The sequence below is a fragment of the Dipodomys merriami genome, unplaced genomic scaffold (assembly GCF_024711535.1).
Source record: "Dipodomys merriami isolate MVZ:Mamm:240054 unplaced genomic scaffold, mDipMer1.0.p SCAF_857, whole genome shotgun sequence".
In the NCBI taxonomy this organism is placed as follows: Eukaryota; Metazoa; Chordata; class Mammalia; order Rodentia; family Heteromyidae; genus Dipodomys; species Dipodomys merriami.
Window position 1 is genome coordinate 199,328 of NW_027206465.1, and position 25,524 is coordinate 224,851.

The following is a 25,524-nucleotide window of genomic DNA, read 5'->3' on the forward strand; positions in this document are numbered from 1 at the left end:
TTACTCCAAAATAACTAAGACTACAGGTGTGACTCACTGGCATGGTAGATATACCTAAATACGTAAAAGAATAACTCAACTATAAGGTTTTGAAAAAAAAGACCACAGGTGTTCCTCCCAAATGATTGTCACTGTATCATAGATCTGAAAATAATAAATCTTACATTAATTAAATGCATAAACATAAACTTACTGATCTCCTAACCATATAAGAAGATCATAAATATTTATGAATAATTAGTACTTATAGTGTGATAAGTACTATATACATTGTGGATTAAAAATTTTAGATTAAAAATCTAAAGCCCTAAAAATTCCAAAATCAAATGCCTTTGCCACACTGAAGTAATGCTGAAATATTACTGAAGTCATACTCATTTCAGAGTGCTGAGAAAAGGTTAGGTCAATGAAGAAAAAAGTTGAGCATGAACAACCAGAAAAGAATCCATTCATGTTTAAATACAATCTTACATTTTAAATAAATTTCCATAAAAATAATCTTACCTCAGTTCTTCCTTGAGTCCTGAAAGAGAAGAAAATATTTAATATTATTCAGATTTCATACTGTTTTAACATGAGTTTAAAGCCAAAAGAAATTATTTTAGTTCATATTTGATTAATATATTTACAGACTAACTCTTAAGTTTATCTCTGGCTCTCCCCAACTATTTATAATCCTATAAGAAAAAAATATAATGCCACATTAAACCCACTGTCATATAACACTATTATAATTTGCCCTAATTATATTTTGACCAAATAATGAGCTTATTATAATTCTAATCTTTATTTCTTCAGCAAAAGGCAGGTTTATTTAAAACCTGATCTAAATAGTACTTCAGCAAATTTTATATCTTGTCTATCTAAAGAGGTTTTATTTATCTACTGAAATCTTAAAGATCAAGATAAAAAATGAGTGACCAGATTTGGCTGGACAGAAGAAGCAAAATCAGTTAGAATAGGATTGGAAGTGTAGTTCAGTGGTAAAGCACATGCTTTCCACGTGCAAGGCTCTATGTTTAAGCCCCAGTGCCAATAAAGAAACAACAAGCAAGCACCAAAACCCAAAACATGATAGGGAATAGTGAGAGATGAACTAAAAATGAGAAGATAGTAAATATCGCAGTGTAAAGCATGAACTTTATTATTTAAGCAATGAAGATCCACAGACACTATTTGAACTAAAGAATAATAAGCAAGATACCCAGCAAACATGCCTGGAAAATACCCACAGGACTAAATATACAAAGAAAGAACTAGACATATGAAGACCAGTTTGAAAACTATTTCTCCATAATACCCAGCATAGTTACAACCTGCTTTCATTCAGTCACTCAGTCATTTGCTCTGTCATTATTAGTCTACTATACATTCATTAAGCAATGTGCTAGAAGGATGTAATAAATGAGTACAGATCCTTATACTAAAAGGTCCCAAGCTAAAGAAATAGGTCAAATCCATAAATAACTACAAACAAGGTAGTTTATATCTTGTCAAAATTTAGGACAAAGGTACAACATACTGTCAAGGAAATAGAGACTAGAAAGTCAGGGAAAAAAGCATTAGGGCAATGAGGCCAACAAAATGGGAGCAACCCAGGTTGAGAAATACCAGAAATGAGAAACCATCTATATATCAAGCTCACACCAGAAACACAGCCTAGGGCCAAACTTGCCTTGCCTTCCCTCCTCTCCTCTCTTTTCTTCCCCTTCCCTCCCCAGCTCTTCCTTTTGTACCCCCTCTCCCTTTTCTCCCCCTCTCCCTCTCATTTTTGAGACAGGTTCTCATTATGTAGCATTAGCTAACCTCAAATTTTCCATCTTCCATCTCAGCCTCCCAAGTGCTGAGATTACAAGTATGTATCACCATGCCATCAGTAAAGGGTCTTTTAGACCAGCCTAAAGAGTTGAGATTCTTAGAACAATTTCACAGTCTTCCACTGCATATTAAAGTGTAATGTCAATCTTTTTTGTTAGGAAAGTATTTAGAAAAATATACCTAACACTTCATACAATAATATGAGTTTCTAGCTTCATTACAAGACTAGAATCTAATATCTAGTCCCTCATTCAACTTGATGCCAATCCCCTAGACATGTTTCAGTCAGGCACTGCATTCACTACAGTCCATTCCCTATCATTCCTGACGTTGGCTTCTTGAGACAATTAATTTAGCTGCCTTTAAAACAGAGATGTATGGACAATGCAAAGGCAAATCACAGAATATATTCCTATAAAACCCACAGAAAAAGAATGGTGTAAAGCAGGTTATAATGGAATGCAAGGAAGAGGTGCACAGCGGGCATTAAGCTGTTAGAACTGACAGAAGAGGAAGTGACTGGAAGTGGACAGCAAAGTAAAAAGGATGAAGTAAAGATCATGTTGACATTTTCAGTCTGGATAACTAAAAAACCACCCAGATGTAATTAGGGAGCACAGGAGGGAAGGATAACTTCATTTTCACATACATATAATTAGAACAGAACCTTGGCTGTAATGGTAAGAGATTGATGAGCTCTAGATGAGTTAATTTTATGAAATGAAAGCTAATCCTCTAAGACTTACAATTTTAAAGGATGACATATATTTCATTATCTTGTGTTTGACTATATTAATTGCACAAGACCTTTACATTACAACTATAATATATCCTTACATGAAGACTTATGGTCAAAATAAAAAACATTAACAAATGTATCTTCCAAAATATCTGCAGGGGCTGGGAATGTGGCTCAGTGGTAGAGCGCTTGCCTTGCATGCATGAGGCCCTGGGTTTGATTCCTCAGCACCACATAAGCAAAAAGACAATAGCCGGAAGTGGCGCTGTGGCTCAAGTGGTAGAGTGCTAGCCTTGAGCTGAAGAGCTGAGGGACAGCACCCAGGCCCAGAGTTCAGGACCCACGACTGGACCCCCAAAAAACAAACAAAATATCTACAAAATCAGAGGCTGGGAAAGTGGCTCAGTGCTTGCCTCCCATGTATGAAAAGGCCGGAAGTGGCGCTGTGGCTTAAGTGGTAGAGCACTAGCCTTGAGCTGAAGAGCTGAGGGACAGTGTCCAGGCCTAGATTTCTAGCCCATGACTGACCAAAATCAAAAACAAAAACATAAACAAAATATCTGCAAAAATCAATGAGGTAAGAAGTTGGGTTATTCTTCACTAAGTTTTTCATATTGCTATGCATTTTCTTCTTCACTACTGAATCCATTTCTCAATACCTCACAGCTACTTCTTCAATCTACCACTTCAAAGCAAATAACTTACCGATCATTTGTCTTTCCTCACTTTTAAATACTTCTTGGATATGAAAAAGAGGCGCAAATTTTTTATTGACACTGTCAACAAAATGCCATCAGCAAGTGATGGCATCCACATAGAGGACAACCTAAAACAGCTAGACTGCTGGACCACACATGCTAGACCCTTGTTGAGGAGATGGAATGAAAACCTGTGAAGAAAGCAAGTTTAAGTTCAGTAGAGGAGTATTATTAAGTCCAAATAGGGTGATGAGGCCATTCACACATGGTATAGAGTAGGCAAGGAATGAACAAATACAATCACAGGGAAACAAACATATATTAACAATTACAGAAATAGTCTTTCATTTTCATAAAAGAAATAAAAATATGAAAAGGGAGAAAATTAACATATCCTATAGCATTAGATAGGAACCAGAGAGTGGTATGAATTCATGATTTTCAATATAGATGAATGTGTAAATAAAAGGGTGTGTGTGTGTGTGTGTGTGTGTGTGTGTGTATTCCCCAGCTCCACTCACTGAAGACCTGGGAACAGCACTGAACACTTGGAATATTCAAATTTTAGTTTCTGATTACTCTAAAAGAAGCAATGGTGGGGGGGAGGGGGGAGGCTGGGAAGGGATGTGAAGGGTAAACAAAGGAGGAGGCTGCAATGCTTGGTAAGAAATGTACGCATTATCCTGCCCATGTAATTGTAACTCCTCTGTACAGTATGTTCACAAATAAAATTAAATTAAAAAAAAAAAAAGAAACAATGGCTCCTTGAAGAAAATGGCTAATAGGGCTAAGGCAGTTATATATAAAAAGTGCTCCAATAGGTCACTGGGCTGCTATAACTTAAGTAAGATGGTAATTTCCATAGCTATCCCATTAACTGGTAAATTCATCTTAAGAATAGTTATACCACATATCTTCTAGTCTTAAAAATATATGAAGATGGATTGCCCCGAGTCTTCTAACAGTTTCAAATGTTGTATGTTCCTCAAAGAACACTGACTAAAGTAGTTCTCTGATCATGCCTCAGCTCAGTCCATAGACAGAACTTAGCTATTTGCAGCACTGAGAACTGAACATATTGTGTGCACTGTGAGTTAACTGGGAAAGGAGAGACCTGGATCATCTTCCCACTTCACTCTAAACAACAAGCAGCTATTAATGGACTTCTGTTTACAGCCACAGGAATTTGATGACTCATATTTTGCTGAAAATCAACTAAAATCCTGATAACATGGTCACACACACTGCTAAGACATTCCTCACCCATCCTACACATGTTTAATAGTGAACTAAGTAATTCAGCAACACAAAAAAACCTAAGTCAACTAGGAATGTAAACTAGACAGCCTGGACAATATAGCCAGGAGACCTACTAGGCAGCAAGCTGTTTTTAAGTCTTTCCACACATTTTCAGGGTACTATTTAATATAAATGTGTTCTTATCACAGAATAACAGAATGTGGATCAAAGTCTTTAACTCTCATTTCCCATGTGGAGATGGGATTATTCTTTTTCTATTTCTCTCTATCTTATCTTCTTATATTAAAATAAACCTTTGCCAAAATTTCACTTTATGAGATTCTCCTTACTGTGACACCCCTTGAAATGCTTTTCCTGTGTGGATGTCAAGGGCCAGCGGTTTCCTCTAGGAAGAGGAGGGAACTCCCTCTTCCATTATCCAATAACAAATTGGTGAGCCAGCTTGGGAATGAGTCTCACGAAATATAAAAAGCATTTACTTTGGAACTTTTCTTTCTCCAAATCAGTTAACTAAAATAGCTTTCTATCTTCTCTCCCAGACTTTTCCAAAAGTAACTCAAAGCTAAAAAGTTATGAAAAATAGGTCATATGAGTATCTTATATATAATTAAATGAGCATCTCATTTAATTAGATTTCTAATTCTTAGCAATTAAATCTATCCCATCATGATGCATCAATCCTTGTTGGCTATCAGGGTTCTATTTTTGCAAAGAATAATAGCATTTAATCTAATGCTAGATATAGCCAAAGAAACTAATGAAAATTTTGTTCTCTACAGCTCAATGTAGTGTATAGTGTATCAGATTCTAAACTTAATGCCTTAGAGAAAAGATAAAGAACTGGAGACTGTTTAGCAAAGAAATTAAGGTCCTTGATTTTAAACACACTCCAGTAATCAGACGGTTTTAATTTGCAGGAAGGTCCCCAGAACACTAGGTCTCTACAAAAGGCATAGATCTCCCAACAAAAGGTAAAATTAATTAGATCATGTTATAACTCCAGGCAATGGGGTGGGGTTGTGGGGGAAGGAGGAAAGGCCTTCTTAAAATCAGGGCTACTGCATTGCAACAATGAGATGTACAAGTCGTTATGGTCGGTCGTGGGGCTTGAACTCTGGGCCTGGGCACTGTCCCTGTGCTCTTCAGCTCAAGGCAGCACTCTACCGCTAGAGCCACAGCGCCACTTCCGGTTTTCTAGTGGATTATTGGAGATAAAGAGTCTCACGGACTTTGCTGCCCGTACTGGCTTTGAACCCCGATCAGCCTCCTGAGTAGCTAGGATTACATGTGTGAGCCACCGGCTCCCGGCTTCCATGAGACACTTATTTCCAAAAAACTCCTCAGAAAAAGCTGGAAGTGGTGCTGCGGCTCAAACTGTAGAGTGCTAGCCTTGAGCCAAAGAAGCTCAGGGACAGTACTCAGGCCCTGAGTTTAAGTCCCAGGACACACACACACGCACGCACGCACGCACGCACGCACACGCACGCACATTTAGGGCCTCCTCAGGGAAACAACTAAAATTTATCTGGGAATGACTGGATTCTACAGGACTTGCATTACTGCCTTTAAGGTAAGATAAGGGGCAACCTAGGGCCTGAATATCTGGAGTAAACTGGAGAACAATAAAAAGCCTCTCAATCTAAAAGGATTACAGGAAGCCCAGGAAATTCCAGATTTAGATAAGCATTTCATTTTATATGTAACTGAAAGGCAGGGTAGGACAGTAAAAGTTCATATTCAGCCGGGTACTGGTGTCTTACACCTGTAATCCTAGCTACTCAGGAGGCTGAGATCTGAGGTGCCTTACACTTGTAATCCTAGCCATTCAGGAGGCTGAGATCTGAGGATTGCAGTTCCAAGCCAGATCATGCAGTAAACTCCATGAGACTCTTATCTCTAATTAACCATCAAAAAGTAGAAGTGGAGCTGTGGCTTAGGTAGTACAGTAACATCTTTGAGCAAAAATCTTAGGAACAGCACTCAGGTCCTGAGTTCAAGCTGTAGGACTGGCACAAAAAAAAAAATTAAAAATACCAAAGCAACTAGTTCTTCCTCCCATCACACCTACTTTTAGATGTCATTACAATAATTGAAAGAAGGGACTAGAAAGGACTACTTGCATCTGCCTTCTCCTTTGAGATGTTAATAGCTATAAAGTCTTTACAAAGTATAAAAAGTCAAGGAACAACAAAAGGAAGTGATATTGTCTTTGTGTTTTAGTTCAGCCCAGATAACATTTTTCACTATCTTCCCCACATGAAAACACAAAGGACCCAGGACCAAGACTACAAATAGGAACAAAGGCTACAAACAAATAGGAATGGCCTTTTGAGTCTTTTTTGGGGGGAGGGGGAGGGGGTCCTGAGACTGGTACTTGAACTCTTGATCTGATACTTTTGCTCATTTGGCTGGCACTCTATCACCTAGTCATACCTCCAACTCTTTTCCAGTCTTTAGCTTCACTTCCTGTATGGGGACCAGGAAATGTTTCTTTATTTTTTTCCTATTTCATCCTACTTTACCCTGCCACACTAAAGTAAATCTTTGCCAAAACAATAACAACAACAAAACAAACAAACAACAACAAAAACTGATGATCTTTTTCCAGATAAGACTATGTACCATATGAGGTGATTAGATCTTTGGTATGAATAAATGTAAGATTCTCTCTCCCTCCCTCCCTCTCTGTCTCTCTCTCTGTCTCTCTCTCTCTTACTTGCTCCTTATCTATTTTTATATTAGTATAGGAAATAACTCAACAAGATGGTCTTTTATTTATTTATTTTTTTTGTCGGTCATGGGGCTTGAACTCTGGGCCTGGGCGCTGTCCCTCAGCTCTTCAGCTCAAGGCGAGCGCTCTACCACTTGAGCTACAGCGCCACTTCCGGTTTTCTGGTGGTTTATTGGAGATAGGAGTCTCACGGTCTCTCCTGCCCGGGCTGGCTTTGAACTGTGATCCTCAGATCTCAGCCTCCTGAGTAGCTAGGATTACAGGCGTGAGCCACCAGCGCCCGGCAAGATGGTCTTTTAAACAATTCTGATATATTTCCTTTTTCTTCATCTATGGCTGATTAAAGTGATTAAAATACAAGGATATAAAAGTCACTTCTACTGAGGATTTTATTGTCAAATGAATTCAGAAACTAGATTAGGAAAAACAAGGAATAGAGGTATTAGATGTGCAGTGGGGGGGGGGGGGCAGGGGGGGATAGGGGGGAAGTAAAGGAAAATGGAGCAAAATAAGCCAAAGCCTTAGAACTAAATATAAGGGCAAATGACAAAGGGAAAAAAAGTAGTTCATGTTATGTTCTGAAGTTATAAAGAAGTTTGAAAAATACATAGCTTATGAACTGTAGAACTTTTTAAAAAGATGTTTTAACTCATTATCCATATATTCAGCATCCAAACAACCAGTATATAATCAAGACGGTTACATACCAAACTGTCACCACTCTAAGATATGTGAATGATAAAACGAGATTATTTTCCTTTGTATAAAAGTAATTTTAGGGGCTAGAAAGGTGACTCAGTGGTAGCGCATGCATGCATGAAGCCCTGGGTTCAAGTCCTCAGCACCACATAAGCAGAAAAGCCTGAAGTGGTGCTGTGGCTCAAGTGGTAGAGCACTAGCCTTGAGCTGATGAGCTGAGGGACAGTACCCAGGCCCAGAGTTCAGCCCCCCCTCCCCGCCCCCCAAAAAAATTAAAATAATTAAAACAAGAAGGTATTACTTGGGCTGGGCAAAGTTGTTTAAGTCGTAGAGCACCTGCCTGGCAAGTGCAAAGATCCAAGTTCAAATCCAAGTACCATTAAAACAACAACAACAACAAAACCACTCAGGTATAAAAAGCCTGACTGTTTATAATCAATGTATTATTTTTAAAAATAAAGAACTAAAAGCCAATTAAAAACAAAGGCAGCTAAGACAAAAACCATATGAATGTGCCAAAGCTTCTTTAAAGGCGTGCCATCATTCCAGAAAACAGCATTTTTTTCCCAAACAACAAATCAAACTCCAAAGCTATTTTGCTTTAAGGAGGAGATGGAATTGGTCCCCCTTGAAAAGTATAAGATTCACACAGACATACTAGATGTTTCAGGTAAAAGGAAACATAATCTCCATGCTTTGGGAGAGTAAGCAAGGCAATTTTAAACCTTAAAATGTTCATACTGGGGGCTGGGAAGGTGGCTCAATGGTAGAGCGCATGCCTTGTATGCATGTGGCCCTGGATTCTATTCCTCAGCACCACATAAGCAGAAAAAGCCAGTAGTGGTGCTGTGGCTCAAGTTGTAGAGCTGAAGAGCTGAGGGACAAGGCCCAGGCTCAGAATTTAGGCCCCATGACCAACAAAAAAAAGTTCATACTGCCAGATGCTGGTGGCTCACACCTGTAATCCCGCTACTCAGGAAGCTGAGATCTGAGGATCAAGGTTCAAAGCCAGCCCAGGCAGGGAAGTTCATGAGACTCTTATCTCCAATTAACCACCAGAAAACCGGAAGTGGTGCTGTGGCTCAAGTGGAAGAGTGCTTGCCTTGAGCTGAAGAGCTCACAGACACCACTCAGGAAAAAAGTACATACATTCACTAACTAACAGTATCATTTTTGGAACTACAGTCTAAAAAAACAAATGAATAAAGCAGCCAAATATGATGACACACAACTGTAATCCCAGTAGTTGAGAGGCTATATAGTATGGGCTATAGAGTGAGACCTTGTCTGAAAAAAAGGAAGAGAAGAAGGACAAAAAAAAACAGCTATTTTAATGAAACTTGTCATAGTAGTTTTCATTAAGTGCGTCAATAAAAATTTATTGAAAAGTATTGTGTACTCCACTGAACAGAATTTTTTTTAACAGAGTTTTGAACACTGGATATATAGCAATCAAGACAAAACATCCTGTCATTAAAGTACTTGTACTTTGGAAGAAAGATGGACAAACAAATGTCAGATGGACAGAGGTGAATGAATATACCCACTAAAACAAAGAATAGTAATAACAGGAGAGAGTGAGAGAGGTCGGGTATACTATGTGTTATTTTATATTTAGTGATTAGAAAAGCTTTTGACGTACTGATATTTGAACAGAGTCCTAAACAAACCAAAAAACAGGAAGAATATCTAAAGGAAGATATCTAAAGAGATATTTAAAGGGAGAATATTTCAAAGAGAAGGAACAGTAATTATTAATACTAAGATACATCTGAGACCTTCAAGAGGAAATATCAAAGAGCTGGTCAGAATTTTGAGTCAAGTTCAGGAGAAAACAAACTTGGGCTATAATTACTATTTAGTATTCAAAGGCTATGAGACCATGTAGAAAGTAAGAAAAAAAAAAGAATTAAGGACTGAGCCCTGAGGTCATATAAATTAAGAGACAGATGAGAAGGGTCCAGCCATAAAGACTAAAAAGAAATAGCTAATGAGGGAAAAGGAAAAGAATGCTGCCTAGGTATGAAGTGAACAGAAGTCCAGCCATAAAGACTAAAAAGAAATAGCTAATGAGGGAAAAGGAAAAGAATGCTGCCTAGGTATGGAGTGAACAGAAGTTTTTGGGAAAAAAGTACCCCATCATGTCAACCTCTGTTGACAGTCAATTAAGAGGACTGCTTACAGTTAGGAATGTAGATATGGCCGACTGTAAAAAGAAACACGGATTCTTTACAGAAACAAATTGTTTGACTTGAGAATCTGCTGCCTTAGCCTTGAATTCAGACCTGGACATGTGAATTGCTTTGACCAACAAGACTTTAAAAAAGAAACATACATAGAACAAGCTTGTAAAGTATGTGTTTGCATACAGGAACTTCCTCTCTTTTTTGCTACTAGAATCTCTTTTACCACCATACGGATGGGACATTCTACAATGAAACAAATGGCCACTGCCCCAGCTAATATCAAGCCACCAGACAGTAATGAGGCCATTCTTGCCAGAAAGGCCAAGTAGATCAGATCTAACTGAAATTAATCTACAATATTATGACCAAGTAAAATGGCTTTTGTCTAAGTCACTAAGATTTAGGACAGCATGTTATGAAAAAAATAAAAAGCCAATTGACAAAAGATTGTAGCCCCAAACCACTCCAGGCAGAAAAATCTACAAGACTTCATCTCAATGGAAGAAGCTGAGTATGGTGATATATGCCTTTCATTCTTTTGCTATAGTAGGAATAAAGATAGGAGAACCACAGTCACAGTGTACACTAAGGCAGGAAGCAAAGACACTATCTCAGAAATAACAAGTACAAAAAGCCAACTGGTAAGAAGATACTGTTGACAAAAAAAGAGACTTGAAGTGGAGCATTCAGTTATACCCAACTCAAGCATACTTCCTCACATGATATGGATAACATGGAGTGATGGAGAAACTATCTACTCTGCTCCTTTACTGCCAATAAGTTTTACCAATAAACATGACTTCTGATTCACATCAATTGTCACTAGAGGTGTGAGTGAGATGTGTGTAGGTACAACATGCATAAGCACTTCTCCTTACAAGGCATTTAAATTTTTCTTAGCAAGCTTTTATGGGCTTATTGCTTCTCACTTTCCAAATAAACTCTAATCCAACAAATGTAATCATCTTCAAAAGCACTTACAAAAGCTTCAAAAAAAAGCATTTTAAAATGTCAATAACATGAAAATAACCTACTTGGCAATCCGTAGTTTTCCAACTTCACCTCTTCCAGGGGCTTTAGCCCATTGCTGTGATAAATATTTAGGAACCTAAAATGAAGCAAAACATTTTGCAGATGATGAATATGGGGTATCCAAGAATTGTACAACTTACCCCATAATTAGTAAATTAGTAAATGTGAGAGGCAGGATTCAAATCCAAACCATCTCCAAAGTCTATGTTCCAGGACAGTACATCAGACATTCACCAAAGGTGGGAGAAGGAAGCCAAATGTATCAAACACTATGGTGAGTCTTCTACATCCATCATTTCCCTAATCATTCCAATAATCTGCCTGAAAAAATCATTCTCCTTACTCTAAACTGTGAGAATTGAAATAGCACAGCTAGTAGACTGAGGTTGGTCTTAGGTGTTCTTTATTACACCACATTGCTTTTCATGTAAATACATATGCTACAGGATGGAAACAATTTAAGAGGAACACAATATTAAAGATTTCACATCTTTCAGGGCACAGTGGCTCACACCTGCAATCATAGCAACTCAGGAGGCTGAGATCTGCGCGGTTCAAAGCCAGCTGGGGCAGGAAAGTCCATGAGACTCTTATCTACAATTAACAACCAAAAAAACCAGAAGTGGCGCTGCGACTCAGGTAGTAAGTAGAGTGCTTGCTCTGAGCTGAAGAGCTCAGAGATAGTGCCCAGGCCCAGAGTTCAAGCCCCATGACCAACAAAATAAAAAGATATTTCGTATCTTAACAAAAAATTTCAGCTAAGCAGGGCGCTGGTGGCTCCCGCCTGTAATCCTAGCTATTCAGGAGGCTGAGATCTGAGGATCGCGGTTCAAAGCCAGCCCGGGCAGGAGAGACCGTGAGACTCCTATCTCCAATAAACCACCAGAAAACCGGAAGTGGCGCTGTAGCTCAAGTGGTAGAGCGCTCGCCTTGAGCTGAAGAGCTGAGGGACAGCGCCCAGGCCCAGAGTTCAAGCCCCACGGCCGACAAAAAAAAAAAAAAAAATTTCAACTGTACTGCATTCCATTCATTCATTTGAACATGGCAAACTACTTATAATTTGTATAGCCATTAGGGGCAAAAAGCCCATAAACATAAAGAGGATTTATTCACCCCAAATAAGTAGAAATTCCAGAGCTAACTTTAAGAAGGCTTGAGAAAGGGCCCAATGATACCCTAAGGACTTTGTCATCATTTCTTCCCTTCCCCATTTTGATTCCGTTCTTATATAGGTTTTTCCTTAGGGAGCAAGACACCTGAAGCAGCTCCTGAAGAATAAAAGCCTTGTTCCCAAAAGACTCTAGCCAAAATGTTTCTCTTGGAGCCAACTTGGTCATATGCTCACTCTTGGGCCTAAACTGTACTCAAAAATGAAATACTCTCACTGGCTGGCCAGAATCAATGACTTCTTTAGAGAAGGGTAGCCAACAACATTAGAAAGAGATGCAAGAGAAGAAAGTCTTAGTTTCCATAAGTAAAATAAAGGTGCTCTTACAATGTCAGAATAAACAGATACTAATTAGTCAGATAAGCAATAAATGGCACTGGGAAACTGAGTATCCATATATAGAAGAATGAAACCGGACTATCACTCACTAGTTACAAAAATCAATTCAAAATAAAGACTTAAAAATGTAAGACTCAAAACAATAAAATTCCTAGACAAAAACACAGGGAAAAAGCTAGACAGTAGAATGGTCAAAGATTCTTGAACAAGACTCAAAACCACAGAAAACAAAAGCAAACATAGGTAACTGGGATTACACCAAACTTAAAAACTCTGTACAGCTTCTTTTAAGAGATTTTCATTTGCAAAGTAATAATTGGCATAAATATTCCCTGGACTAAAAAATCAAAGACAAAGCAAGAAGTAAAGGCTAATTTGTAAGCAGTATTTCAGAAAGATTATAGCAATAGGGTATTAATTTATACAGTGGAAGGACTCAAAGATTTTATTTGATGTTATAATGGTATTTGTATAGATCTTATATTTTGTTGTAATCATTTATTGTCGCAGATATATCAATAAATATAATATTTAATTCATCAAATTTTTAAACTTAACATATAAAAATACTAAAACTGCACATATTAAGAAGGTGCCATATGATGTTTTGATAAACATATTCTCAAACATTTATCTTTTTTTTTTTTCCTGGTCCTGGGGCTTGAACTCTGGGCCTGGGCACTGTCCCTCAGCTCTTCAACTCAAGGCTAGTGCTCTACCTCTTGAGCCACAGCACCACTTCCGGTTTTCTGAGTGGTTTATTGGAGGTAAGAGTCTCATGGACTTTCCTGGCCTGGGCTGGCTTTGAACCATGATCCTCAGATCTCAGCCTCCTGAGTAGCTAGGATTACAGCGTGAGCCACCAGCACCCAGCTCATTTACCATTTTTTATTTTATTTTTTATTTTTTTATTTTTTGGTCCAGTTGTGGGGCCTGAACTCTGGGCCTGGGCGCTGTCCCTCAACTCTTCAGCTCAAGGCTAGCGCTCTACCACTTGAGCCACAGCGCCACTTCCGGCTTTTTTCTTTTTTTGCTTCTGTGGTGCTGAGGAATCGAACCCAGGGCCTCATGCATGCAAGACAAGCGCTCTACCACTGAGCCACCTTCCCAGCCCCTCATTTACCATTTTTTAATAGCATATATATCCCAAATCCCTTTTTGTCTTGTTTCTGAGACATACAGTACACTTTCTATCCATAGTTCCTTCCCAGTTAAGAGAAAGAAAATGTGAGAACATTACCCAACATGACGCCTTGACTGCAGTTGTGAGACACTATAAAGCAGAGGGCACAGCAAAGATGAACCAGGACTCCCCATTCCCACCCAGAGAATTGTAAAATGTTAAGATGTGTTTTAAAGCTCTGAAGTCTGAGCTAATAGGTTATGTAGCAGCACATGGTTAATGCATTAAGTGACATTCACTCTTCTAAATATTTAAAAATATTAACCATTCGATCCTGATACAATACTATTATTTTTGTTTTACAAAAGTGAGGAAACTGAGGTACAACGCAGTTAGCCAATTTGTTCAAGATCACATATCATTTAAACGGGGTCTATTAGGAAAGAAGAAGGGGGTTAGGAAGAGTAATAGAGAGGCAAATACTATCAAAGTGCCGTGTATGCATGTATGAAAATGTACTAACAGCCTATTCTGTAAAATTAATATATGCTAATAAAAATATAAACATTCCTAAGATCCTCTGCCCTCTCTGCTAACTAAGTCTGAAAAGAATAAGGGAGGGAGAAAGAAGAAGTAATCGTATGGTTCCAACCTCCAAAATACTCATCAATATATCACTTAGGATATTCCTGGGTTGTTTCCACCACTCCATACTCGTCACTGAAAATAAGATGCAGGGCTGGGAAGGTGGCTCCGTGGTAGAGCGCTTGCCTTGCATGCATGAGGCCCTGGGTTCAATTCCTCAGCACCACATAAGTAAAAAGAAAAAAGCCGGAAGTGGCGCTGTGGCTCAAGTAGTAGAGCGCTAGCCTTGAGCTGAAGAGCTGAGGGACAGCGCCCAGGCCCAGAGTTCTGGCCCCACAACCGGACCCCCCCCCCAAAAAAAAAAAAGAAAATTAGATGTAGTCAAAGTACTAGGTAAAAAAGATGTTTTCTCATATTTCCCCAAACCAAGGAAAGTGCCAAGAAATTACTCAATTAAGCATTATCTGCTCATAGAAATACCCCTTGACCCAGTAAACCAGGTCAAGTTTCTACACTATTTACACTCCCACAATAGTATTCCTTCTATCAATGCCTTGTTTGACTGAAATTATTTTCCTAACAACTAATACCTGATTAGTCTAAAAGTCCTAGTCTCTTTTATTAGGCTATCAGTTCTAGTTTATACAAGGACTCTGCCTGTCATATTCACTATAACATACTTCCAACCTAGCAGTGATCAGCAAGCACTGAAAGCTTGTTAGATGAACCAATCTGTGTCTACACAGTAACTTAAGCAGAGCAGAGTACTAAAGGCACCCCTTCTTTTGAAGCCAAAGTGCTAAGGTGATTTGTACAAAACTTACTTCCCACAGAGCTTTTCTGGCAACTCTGCTCCATTGAGTAGGTAGTTCTATCATTACTAGTCTCCAGAGTCCTGTTTCTCCTAGAGGCAATTTAAGTGGACTTTTTAATGTGACATTCCCTATTATACGACTTTAGGATGGGATGTCTGAATTTCCTTGTTGCTGAGAGTATGATCAGCAGGTAGCCCTCAGCTATCATCCTTTTAATAATGGCCACCTCTGAAGAGAAAAGTCCCTGACATAGACATGTCCTCTTCCTGGGGTAATTCACATCCAATAATTGGTGGTGGGAAAAGAGGATAATCATGGCTTACCTTGGGACTGGATGATACTCTCTGACCAACATGCTACTTAAATGCTTTCCTTTCACAGTGCGGGTAACAAGAGCAAACCTTAATAAACCCCCGCTATGCATCTCTATCTCAGTTTACTCTCCTATTTTCTTGAAGTTCAAGATACAGAGCTACAACTGAGAACTGCAAAATCCAGTCTTCAACCCACATTTGAACCTCCAGAGACAGAATCCAGTAAAGAGACCCAAAGGAATGCAAAAAAGACATTTCCTATTATTGGCATACATTTTGTCATTTCGTAACCAAATAACATTTAACCTGAACCACGTTGTTCCATGCCTGGCAAGATAACTGACCCCTCCCGCCTTAATTTTATCATCTGAGAAATATTAAAAAATTAGTTTATTTCATAATGTATTGGTACATAAGAAACATAGGCTCTTTTTTTCTGCCAGGTTTTGCTGTATCATTTACACTTTTCAGATTTTTCATCATTGTGCCCAAATACCTAACAGAAATAACTTGAGAGACAGGTGCTAGTGGCTCATGCCTATAATTCTAGTTACTTAGGAGGTTGAGAGCTGAGAATCATGGTTCAAAGCCACTTCCAGCAGAAAAGTCCAAGAGACTCTTATCTCTAATCAACCACCAGAAAGCCAGAAGTAGTGCTGTTGTTCAAATGGTAGAGCACTAGCTTTGAGCACAAAACCTCAGGGACAGTGTGTAGGCCCTTAGTTCAAAGCCCAGGACTGGCACAAAAATAAATATAAAAAAAGAAAGAACTTGAAGAAAGATTTATTTTGCCCATGGTTTCAGAAGTTTCATTTTTTACTGATGGGGAGGGCATGGCAGTACATAGGAATTCATTTTATGGTGGGCAGGAAACAGGAATAAAGGAAGGGGCCAAGGCAAGATATAAAAGGGTACATCCAGTGACCTACTTCCTCAAACAAGGCCCTACCTCCCACCTTCTGCCACCTCTGGTAATGCCATCATGTTATAAATCTATTAAAGGATTAATTCATTCTTGATCTAATCCTCTCTGGAACTGGCTCCACAAACACATCCAAAGATGTGCTTTACTAAATCCTTTAGCATTCCTCAATCCTATCTACTGACAATCAGAAGTAACCATCACATTATCCATTCTAGTTTCACCTCTTTCTTTCTGATACATAGCTTTCTTTTCTTTGTTCACCAATGTCCAAGTGCTGGTATATCTATGAAGAAGAAAAATCCAAGGTAGCATGAGCTGTTGGCTAAAGAATAGCACATTCACAGTGTATGATGTCTATTTCTTCCAACAAGCAGTCAAAACAATTACCCTAGGAAAGTTGATTGGGATAGACAGAAACACTTCTTTGTAGGCAAGAAAGCTGTTGGTTAGACTTAGAACCACCCCCTGGAAAAACATACTTATAAGTCTGTTCATTTCTTTTATATAAAAATAAAAAAATAAAAAACCCAGCATGCTAAATTAACAGGAGGTTGCAAACAAAAATAAAACATTACAACTATCTTTTAAAAATGAGAACAAATCATTGGCTTGAACTGAGTTATTTGTATGAGTTAGGTTCTTTTTAGTAAAAGTTGCCACCAAATTCTAACAACTTTTACTTAAAAAGTTGTCCTAATTCTTCAGGCTTCATTAGCACATACCTATGATCCTGTGAAAACTGTCTGCCTATGGTTATTTTTCCTTGAAAACTGCATTGTGCAATGCCAAACTTGACTTTTTGTCTAAAATAATCTTTTGCATCTTTGCTGTATGCAAAAGATCCTGCCCATTCCTATTAACTGCAATTAGGACATCTCCAGCTCACAATATAACAATTTGAGTATGTTGCTCTAACATCTCCTTTTTGTTTTCAAATATGTAAAATGTTAGCAATCATGTTCAGTCTAGCATTGCTATTCCACTTTCCATGCTATACTACTGTCCACTCATCCAAATCCTGTACAGCAAACATTTATTGAATATTCACTGTAGTCCAAACACAAATGCATCATCTTAAGCCCCACCATTTTTCAAGTCTTTCTTTGGTATTTAAAATAGATCCCCTTAAGGACTCTTCCATTTAACAAGCAGCTGGAGACAGACATATATGTCATTTACTTCATCTTTTTAAGTCGTACAGATATAGCTATAGGAAAAGGCAAATGGATGTCACAGAGTAAGGATAGGTTTGAAGAGAGCAGTCATACATTCATTGCATACTGATTGAATAATTACTTTATGCCAAAAACTACTAAAAATGTGACAGGCAAAGTTCCTGTATAATACAGGTCTGATCTGCCAACCAATAATCATGAGAATTGGAGAGTTCAAAGGTTTCCTTAGATTTAGTTGGTAAGTACTCACTTATATGATAAAACAGTTAAAGAAGACATTAATAAACTAAAGCTTCCTGTATTTTATTTAAGGTTCAAAGACTTTCAATCCTATAGACTCTGCCTAACTTCTATAAACTGTATCTAAGAGATAATCACTAATATGAAGAAGCAAGCCACTTCAGGCTAACCAAAATTGCCTCTTCACATAAATTAGATATCAATGGCCAATTTGATGAGATTCAATTGTGCTCTAAAATGAAAATAAAAATCGAAATAGTCAATGGCCTCTTGTTCCATAAATGCAAGCAAACGAGGTTTTCTCTGTGTGTGTGTGTGTGTACTGTTTGCAATTATCTCTTTTCTCTTTCTGTTTTTTGTTCTTTTGGTTTATGCCCTGTTGTCACTGATTTTTATTTCTGTACTCTTTGTCTTGTATATGAGTTTATCTGATTTGGGGAAGGGGAATCACAGAAACGGAGGGACAAAGCGTGAACCAATGTAACAGTAATACTCACTAGACACTATGTTGGAAAGAACTTTACAACTGGGGGCGGGGGGGGGGGGAATGGGGGGAGGAGTGGAAGGGATAAGGGGAGAAAATAAGGGAGGGGATAACAATATTCAAAAAGAAATGTACTCATGACCTTACTTATGTAACTGTAACCCCTCTGTACATCACCTTTACAGATTAAAAAAAAATCTCTTAATTCTTTAACCTAGAGAACACTTTAAGGGTGTAGGGTGTACTCAGGGGCTCCAGTTCCACTTAGTGGAGGAGAAGCCAGCCCCTCAACTAACTTGCATGGATGCATACTTACACATCTGTTCCACCCAAGAGAAAGATTGAAGGAATTCTTTGTTGTGGGGTAAAGAGAGGGGAAGGGGTAATGTCAGGGCTAGGTTGGGCGGGTTCATTAAGTGAACTGCCGAAACAAAAACCACTTCCGCCTCTGAGAAGGAGCTCTGTGGAGACGGCGGTGACAGAACTGCCGGAGGCGCCGGGCGCGGGCAGCCGAAGCTGCGCCCGTCCCCGAGCGCCCGCGGGAGCCCGCGCCCGAGGAGTCCCGCGGCCTTTACCTTGACCAGCCACACGCCCGTGTTCTGCTTGGCGCCCGTCAGATCGAGCTCCCCGCGTTCGGCCATGAGCCTGCTGCCAGCGGAGGCGTGGCAGCCAGAGCAGAGGGCCCGGGAGAAGAAGGGCTGTGAGGCGAGCGCCCGGAGACCCAGCCGGCCACCGCACACCTGGAGAAGCCGGCGCCGATCACCTAAGCAGGAAACAAGGAAGTCGGGAACAGAGGAACACGCTGCCAGGAGCAGGGAACTGCGCTTGCGCACTGCTACGTCAGTACGGCGCGCTGTTGAGGACATACTTCCTGTTTCCGCCGATGCTTTTGTGGGCGTGGCTCGCTGGCTTGGAGGCTTCTGAGTGCTTTAAATCCAGAGTGGAAAGGGCCAAAGCATTAAAGTTAAGGTCTATATAAAAACAAATACATACATGCATACATGCATGCATGCAGACAGACAGACAGACAGACATGTAAGTAAGGATCAAGGAAACAAATCCTTGCCAAGGAGTGCTTAACATTTGCAGGACAGACTTGGGGGTAATAAATTGACTTTCTTCAGGCACTAAAGAGTGGGTGGATATCGGAGGTGATAGGGTAAATTAGACTTTGCCAGAGAACCACTCAGACATCCAGGTACAGAGAACAAAGAAAGGTTTATTGCCGGGAAAGGGGCAGGCAAGACCCCTTCTCACAAAGAAGTGAGAAGCAGCATCCGCTATTGTCTGAGGTGACTTATATATCCTAGGAGGCTTAGGAGGGGCTAGAAGCGGCTAGGAGGCAGAGACCCTGATGTGGATGTGTGGGCCAGGGGCTTCATCATGGTGGACTAGGATTTATGGCTGCTGTCCAAATAGTAGATAAGGAGCCCTTCAGCTGCCCAGACCTGAAGGTCACTCTAAGGGGCTCCTGTTGCCTTATATGGTGGCAGAGACGTGCTATCTCAATGTAAGGGAGGCTGATTACTTACTACATTTGCTAAATGGGCTTAGTGTTGCCTAGGAAGGAAGCATGCTAAACTGTGGAAAGGAGAAGGAGTGTACTAAGGTATGAGAAGGGAGCTCATTTCGCAGGAGGGATGGGAAGGGATGTTGACTAAAGAAGAGAGTGAATGAGGATGAGTATGGTCAAAGTAGTTTATTCGCATGTATATAAATAGAACTGTGAAGCCGGTAAGCTTGTGGCTCCTGCCTGCAATCCTAGCTATTCAAGAGGCTGAGATCTGAGGATCGATGTTTAAAGCCAACCCGGGCAATAAAGTCCGTGACACTTTTTTTTAATTTAAATTTTATTGTATAGGTAATGTACAGGAGGGTTACAGTTATATAAGGTAATGAGGACATTTCTTTCTGAACAGTGTTACCCCCTCCCTTATTTTCTCTCACCTTCCCTTTCCCACCCCCTCTCTCCCAAGTTGTAACTATCATTCCCAACATAGTGTCTAGGGAGAATCACGGTTGAAATGGTTCACTGTTTGTCCCACCATTTCTGAGATTCTCCCTCCCTTCCCCCAAACAGATAAACTTATATACAAGATCTAATCTCCAATAAACTACTCAGAAGAAGCCAGAAGTGGCAATGTGGCTCTAGTAGTAGAGCCCTAGCCTTGAGCACAAAGAGGCTCAGGGACAGCACCCAGGCCCTGAGGTCAAGCTCCAGGAACAGCAAAAAAAAAAAAAGAATCATGAAATCTGTTGAAATTGTTTAAAGCAGAAGGGAGTGGAATAAGGGAGAGTGATAGAAGGGTGAGGTTTATTGGGATACAATGTGTGCATTTATAAATGTCACAACCAGACTCCTCTTTACAACTAATATGTGCTAATAAAAATGTTAATGAATGAATTAATAATAAAGTGGCATTCTTGGCCAAAGTTAATGAGCACAAGTAGGACTGGGTAACTTTAGGTATACTGAAATCATGCCATTTCCAGACCTGAAAAGAAAGTTCTTCTAATTAAACAAGCAGTACATATTCCTTTTAGATTCCAAACTCTGGCTACCATATAATTGGGTCAGTAATAATACAACATATAAAAGAGAAACATGATTATATCTCGCTCCTGCTTAGTTTCCTCTTCTTGATGGTAGGATATTTGAATTCTTCATTTAAACTAGGCCCTCTCAATTAGATATGTTGTGTTTCCTATACTATACATCCAACAACAGAAAATTCATCAACCTCCCTCAACATGCCAAAATCTTCTTCAGTCATTTCAGTCTCTGCACAATTAATTCCCTTTTCTTTTCTTTTTTTTTTTTTTTTGTCTTATTTTTTCTTTCTTTTTTTTTTTTTCCCCAGGGCTGAGGACCGAACCCAGGGCCTTGCGCGCACCGAGTGGGTGCCCTTCCGCTGGACTAAACCCCTGGCCCCTGATTCCCTTTTCTTAGATACCCCATTTTCCCTTCCCTCATTCTCACTACTGTCCTTTGATTGATAAACTTTGACTAAACGTTTCAAGACTAATAGAAATGTCAACTTCCTATGAGATGTTTTACCAACCCCTCCCCCGCCCCCACCATGAAAGATGTTCCATTTCTTCATATCACAAAATGTTATACTTAGCAGACTGTGCTGATATACATATTTATATGCTTGCTTTTATTTTCTAGATTATGAGCTCCTCCTAGGCAGAAATATTGATGTTCTTCCAGTTTTATTGAAGCATAATTGGTGCATAAGAAATTGTGCTTTGTTCATTTCATATGCACAACATATAGCACAGTGTTTGACACATTCTCAGTGTTCAGTAGGCTTTGGTTGAATGAGCATTTGCTGAAGAGTAACAAACAGTAAAGTATCATAAGAATGACAAGTAATTTATTGAATCATATATCAGAACCATGCACAAAATTGAAGTCAACCTGTGTTGTGTAGCATAAAGCCAGAAAAATTGTCAGATTTCTGAGATCAGCTGGCAAAACTAATAAGGATTGGAGAAACCAGACATGCATTGAAAAGGAAAGCTGTTTTCTCATACAACAGCTTGAAAGGAGCCTAAAATATATAAAGGGCACTCAAGTGAAGAAAACTGCTTTAAGCTTTGACCAAGTAAAAGGAATTAATAAAAAAAAAAAATATGAGGCCATGAGAGAAGAGAAACAAAGTAGCCTGGAGAATTCTAAGAATGGATGTTAAATAAAGGATTGGGACTCCGGCCTTGATCTATGAGTAATGAAAGGTCTTAAGGTATTTTATGTGTATGTGCAGAGATTAGAAGATAACAAATGTTTAAAGAAGCTGCTAGAAAAAAATAGCAAAGAAAATTATATAGGAAAAAGGGAAAGAAAACCATGTGTTCAATATCTTTTCCTCATTTGCTGAACAAAGAAATGTCTTCCTTGTCCATCCTTTCCAAACTCCTTCTGTATATTTAACAGAATCGTGGAAGAGAAAGAGAATATTACCCCTGGGAAACAGATTTACACTGGAGACCCATAAGGGGAGCCGTACCGCAACCAGATCCTTCACCTTGTTAAAACCTAATGGTTAGATACCAGACCTTTGGCTAGATTTTTATTTATATCAGCCCACTAAATCCTCAAAACAATTTTTTTTCTTTCCCCCTTTTTTTGTCTGTTGTGGAGATTGAACTCTGGGTCTGGGCCCTGTCCCTCAGCTTTTCAGCTCAAGACTGACACTCTACCACTTGAGCCACAGCACCACTTCTGGCTTTTTCTGCTTATGTGGTGCTGAGGAATCGAACCCAAGGCCTCATGCATGCAAGTCAAGCACTCTACCACTGAGCCACCTTCCCAGCTCCCTCATAACGATTTTCTAAAGCAGATGTTATTATTCCTCACTATAGTTCCCTAATTATTGGAGCATCAACTTCCAAGAGCTGAGATTATGTTAGAGTTTGTGCCTAGTAGTATATCATTGAGTATGGAGTTTGGTACCCCCAAAAAAGTAACACCAAAATTCTTTACTCCTGTATGCACTCAAAAACAAAAGCCTCCATGTATAGATTTGACCAATTCCTATGCTCTAAACACTTTAATGTAGCTAATTTCAAGTTATCAAGAAGATACTACTGAAAGGAAGAGATGCATTATACATAGCATAGCATAGCATATAGATTGAATTACATTGTGATACATTATTATAGTATTTTCACCATTACAGATATGGTAAATATAACTTCAAGGGCATAGATAATAGCAAACTATAGAAAAACTGTTAGGGCTATTTGAGGTGTTTGTATTTAACATAATTTAATTGATCATGAGTGTTCTGGGGAAAGGAAGTAATTTCTACAAATCCCAACATGGGAATCCTTAGATATTGGTATCTCTGAAATAGAGAGTGACATGAGCAGGTGGAGACTCAGATACTGCCATTGGCAGGAGAGGGAAGGAGAAGCCAGACTATGAAAGACCTTGGAGGCCTGTTTAAAACATATGCAGCCAGGTGCTGGTGGCTTATGCTTATAATCCTTGCTACTCAGGAGGCTGAGATCTGAGGATCATCATGGTTCAAAGCTAGCCCAGGCAGTCCATGAGACTCTTATTCCAAACTAATCACACACACACACACACACACACACACACACACACACACACACACACACACACACACACACACACACACACACACAGCCAGAAATGAAGCTGTGGCTCAAGTGGTAGAGTAGTAGTTGTGAACAAGAAAAGCTCAGGCCCAGTACCAAGTCCTGAGTTCAAGCACTTCCAGGACCAACACACACACACACACACACACACACACACACACACACACACACACAAATAATGAGAAAAAAAGTCCGTGCAAACTCTAAGCTTGAATATAAAATGGTCTGATTTATATTATTAAAAGCCCCTACTAGAAGAAAATGGATTGGTAGGACTGGAATGGAGAGCAAAGGGCCAGTTGAGACACTATTGTACTAATGTAAGTGGTAGCCCATAGTGGTGTAGACTAGGAAAATGAAGCTAAAGAGAAGTGAATGACAGGGTGAAGAATTGAAAAGGCTTTGTGATTCATAGCTATAGAGGACCATCTACCAAGCAAGAGATAATTCAGCACAAGAAAAGAAATCAACACACATAGACATACACCACAGCTCCTTCTGGGAGATCAGATTGGACTCTGCTTATATTTTGCCTGATGAATGGCCTGGTTCCATTCAATTACTTATGTTAAGTGCCTTATGTCAGTTATAACATATGGCTACTGTGGCCTACAAAAAGCCTTCAGTCTCAGCAATTTAGTTTAATTGCCCACTAGGGATTTCTATGGGAATAAAGTGTTAAATAAAGCATGAGAAAATTGAATTAGTCATTGCTGTAATGAAATCCAATTTGTTTTATATGTAATTTATCAAAACATGTGAATTGTACTTTATATATTAGATAAAATTATTGTTAGGAAACAATACTGAGATCCTGGATCAAATTGCCTAGAATTTTTAAAAATCACAAATAACAGTAATTTCTTAAACATCATATAAAACAGATGAGCCCTTAGCAATGTTCAGATTTCAAAACTGGCAAGCCATGCATGCTGAATATCTAGGAGAAATTATGTCCATATTCCCCTAAGAGCAAAAGCCTGGGGCTCCCATTTTGATGGGTCATATTTCCTTTCCAAATACACAAACACCGTTGGCAAGATGTTTCCACATCTAGGGTTAGGTGAATGTATTAGGAAAATATCCACAGTTGATGTTAAGAAAAATTCAATTTAAGTCTTTTCCTATAAGTAGAGCTTTTCCTGTTCTTCTGTCTGCATAATATCCATTTCTCTCTTGTGTAAACAACTTTGCAGCCATGGTTCTCTGTTTCTTGAAGCTGTTAGGGCCTAGAGGCGTTCCATTTCATTATTTCACTATCCCCAGTGTGTGTTGTTCTGCTGCATGGTAGACTACTACAATGTTTGATTTTTCAGCTATCAGGAAAAAAGAAAAGGAGGAAAAAGTTGTTTATCACTTTGGTCATAGCTTTATTAGCCAGGTCAATATATTGTGATTGATTTTTGTGTCTCTTATGTCTCCTCCTTTTGGCTCTGACCTCCTTCCTCCCTTTCCCCTTACTTCCTCTTCCCTGCCCACCCCCTTCCCTTTCTTACCTTCCCATTGTTGTTGAAGAAATGACTTTACTTTCTATATCTGGAATTTTATGATTGTAGCTCCAGGATGGTATGTATATGGTTCTTCCTTGTATTTTCTAACTATGATAGATTTCCAGGCATGCTCGAACTTGAGTTTATTTTGTTGGAAAGAAAGTCAATTTTTGTTGGAAAGAAAGTCATGCGTACATTTTTGGCATGAGGTATGTAACCTCTGCTTTCTTTCTTTCTGTGATGTTGGCAGCCATTCAGAAGTGCTGACTAGACCCACGATTCAATTCATTAGGAGTTGCAAATTGTTATGTTACAATTCTACTCTGGATAAACAATAGCATCATCATTCCCATCATATAAACAAAGGAGATAAAAGGTTTTCATCACATGAAGGTAGCATAACTACTGCTCCAAGTAAGTACCTTCTCACCTTGGGCTGGGAAGGTGGCTCAGTGGTAGAGGGCTTACCTTGCATGCATGAGGCCCTGGGTTCGATTCCTCAGCACCACATAAGCAGAAAAAGCCAGAAGTGGCTCTGTGGCTCAAGTGGTAGAGCGCTACCCTTGAGGCTGA

General features: G+C 39.2%; 1 protein-coding gene across 1 annotated transcript in view; it reads right to left on the reverse strand.

The window, feature by feature from the left end:
* LOC138820305 (general transcription factor IIF subunit 2) overlaps window positions 1-19,126 on the reverse strand; it is a 133,523-nt gene extending 114,397 nt beyond the window's left edge. Inside the window, exons 1-3 of the mRNA XM_070011980.1 lie at window positions 18,907-19,126; window positions 11,166-11,239; window positions 505-523 (exon numbers count right to left, since the gene is read on the reverse strand). Coding sequence (XP_069868081.1) covers window positions 505-523; window positions 11,166-11,239; window positions 18,907-18,972 — 159 coding nt within the window. The 5' untranslated portion in view covers window positions 18,973-19,126. The remainder of the gene's footprint in view (window positions 1-504; window positions 524-11,165; window positions 11,240-18,906) is intronic.
* Between the last annotated feature and the right edge of the window lie 6,398 nt (window positions 19,127-25,524).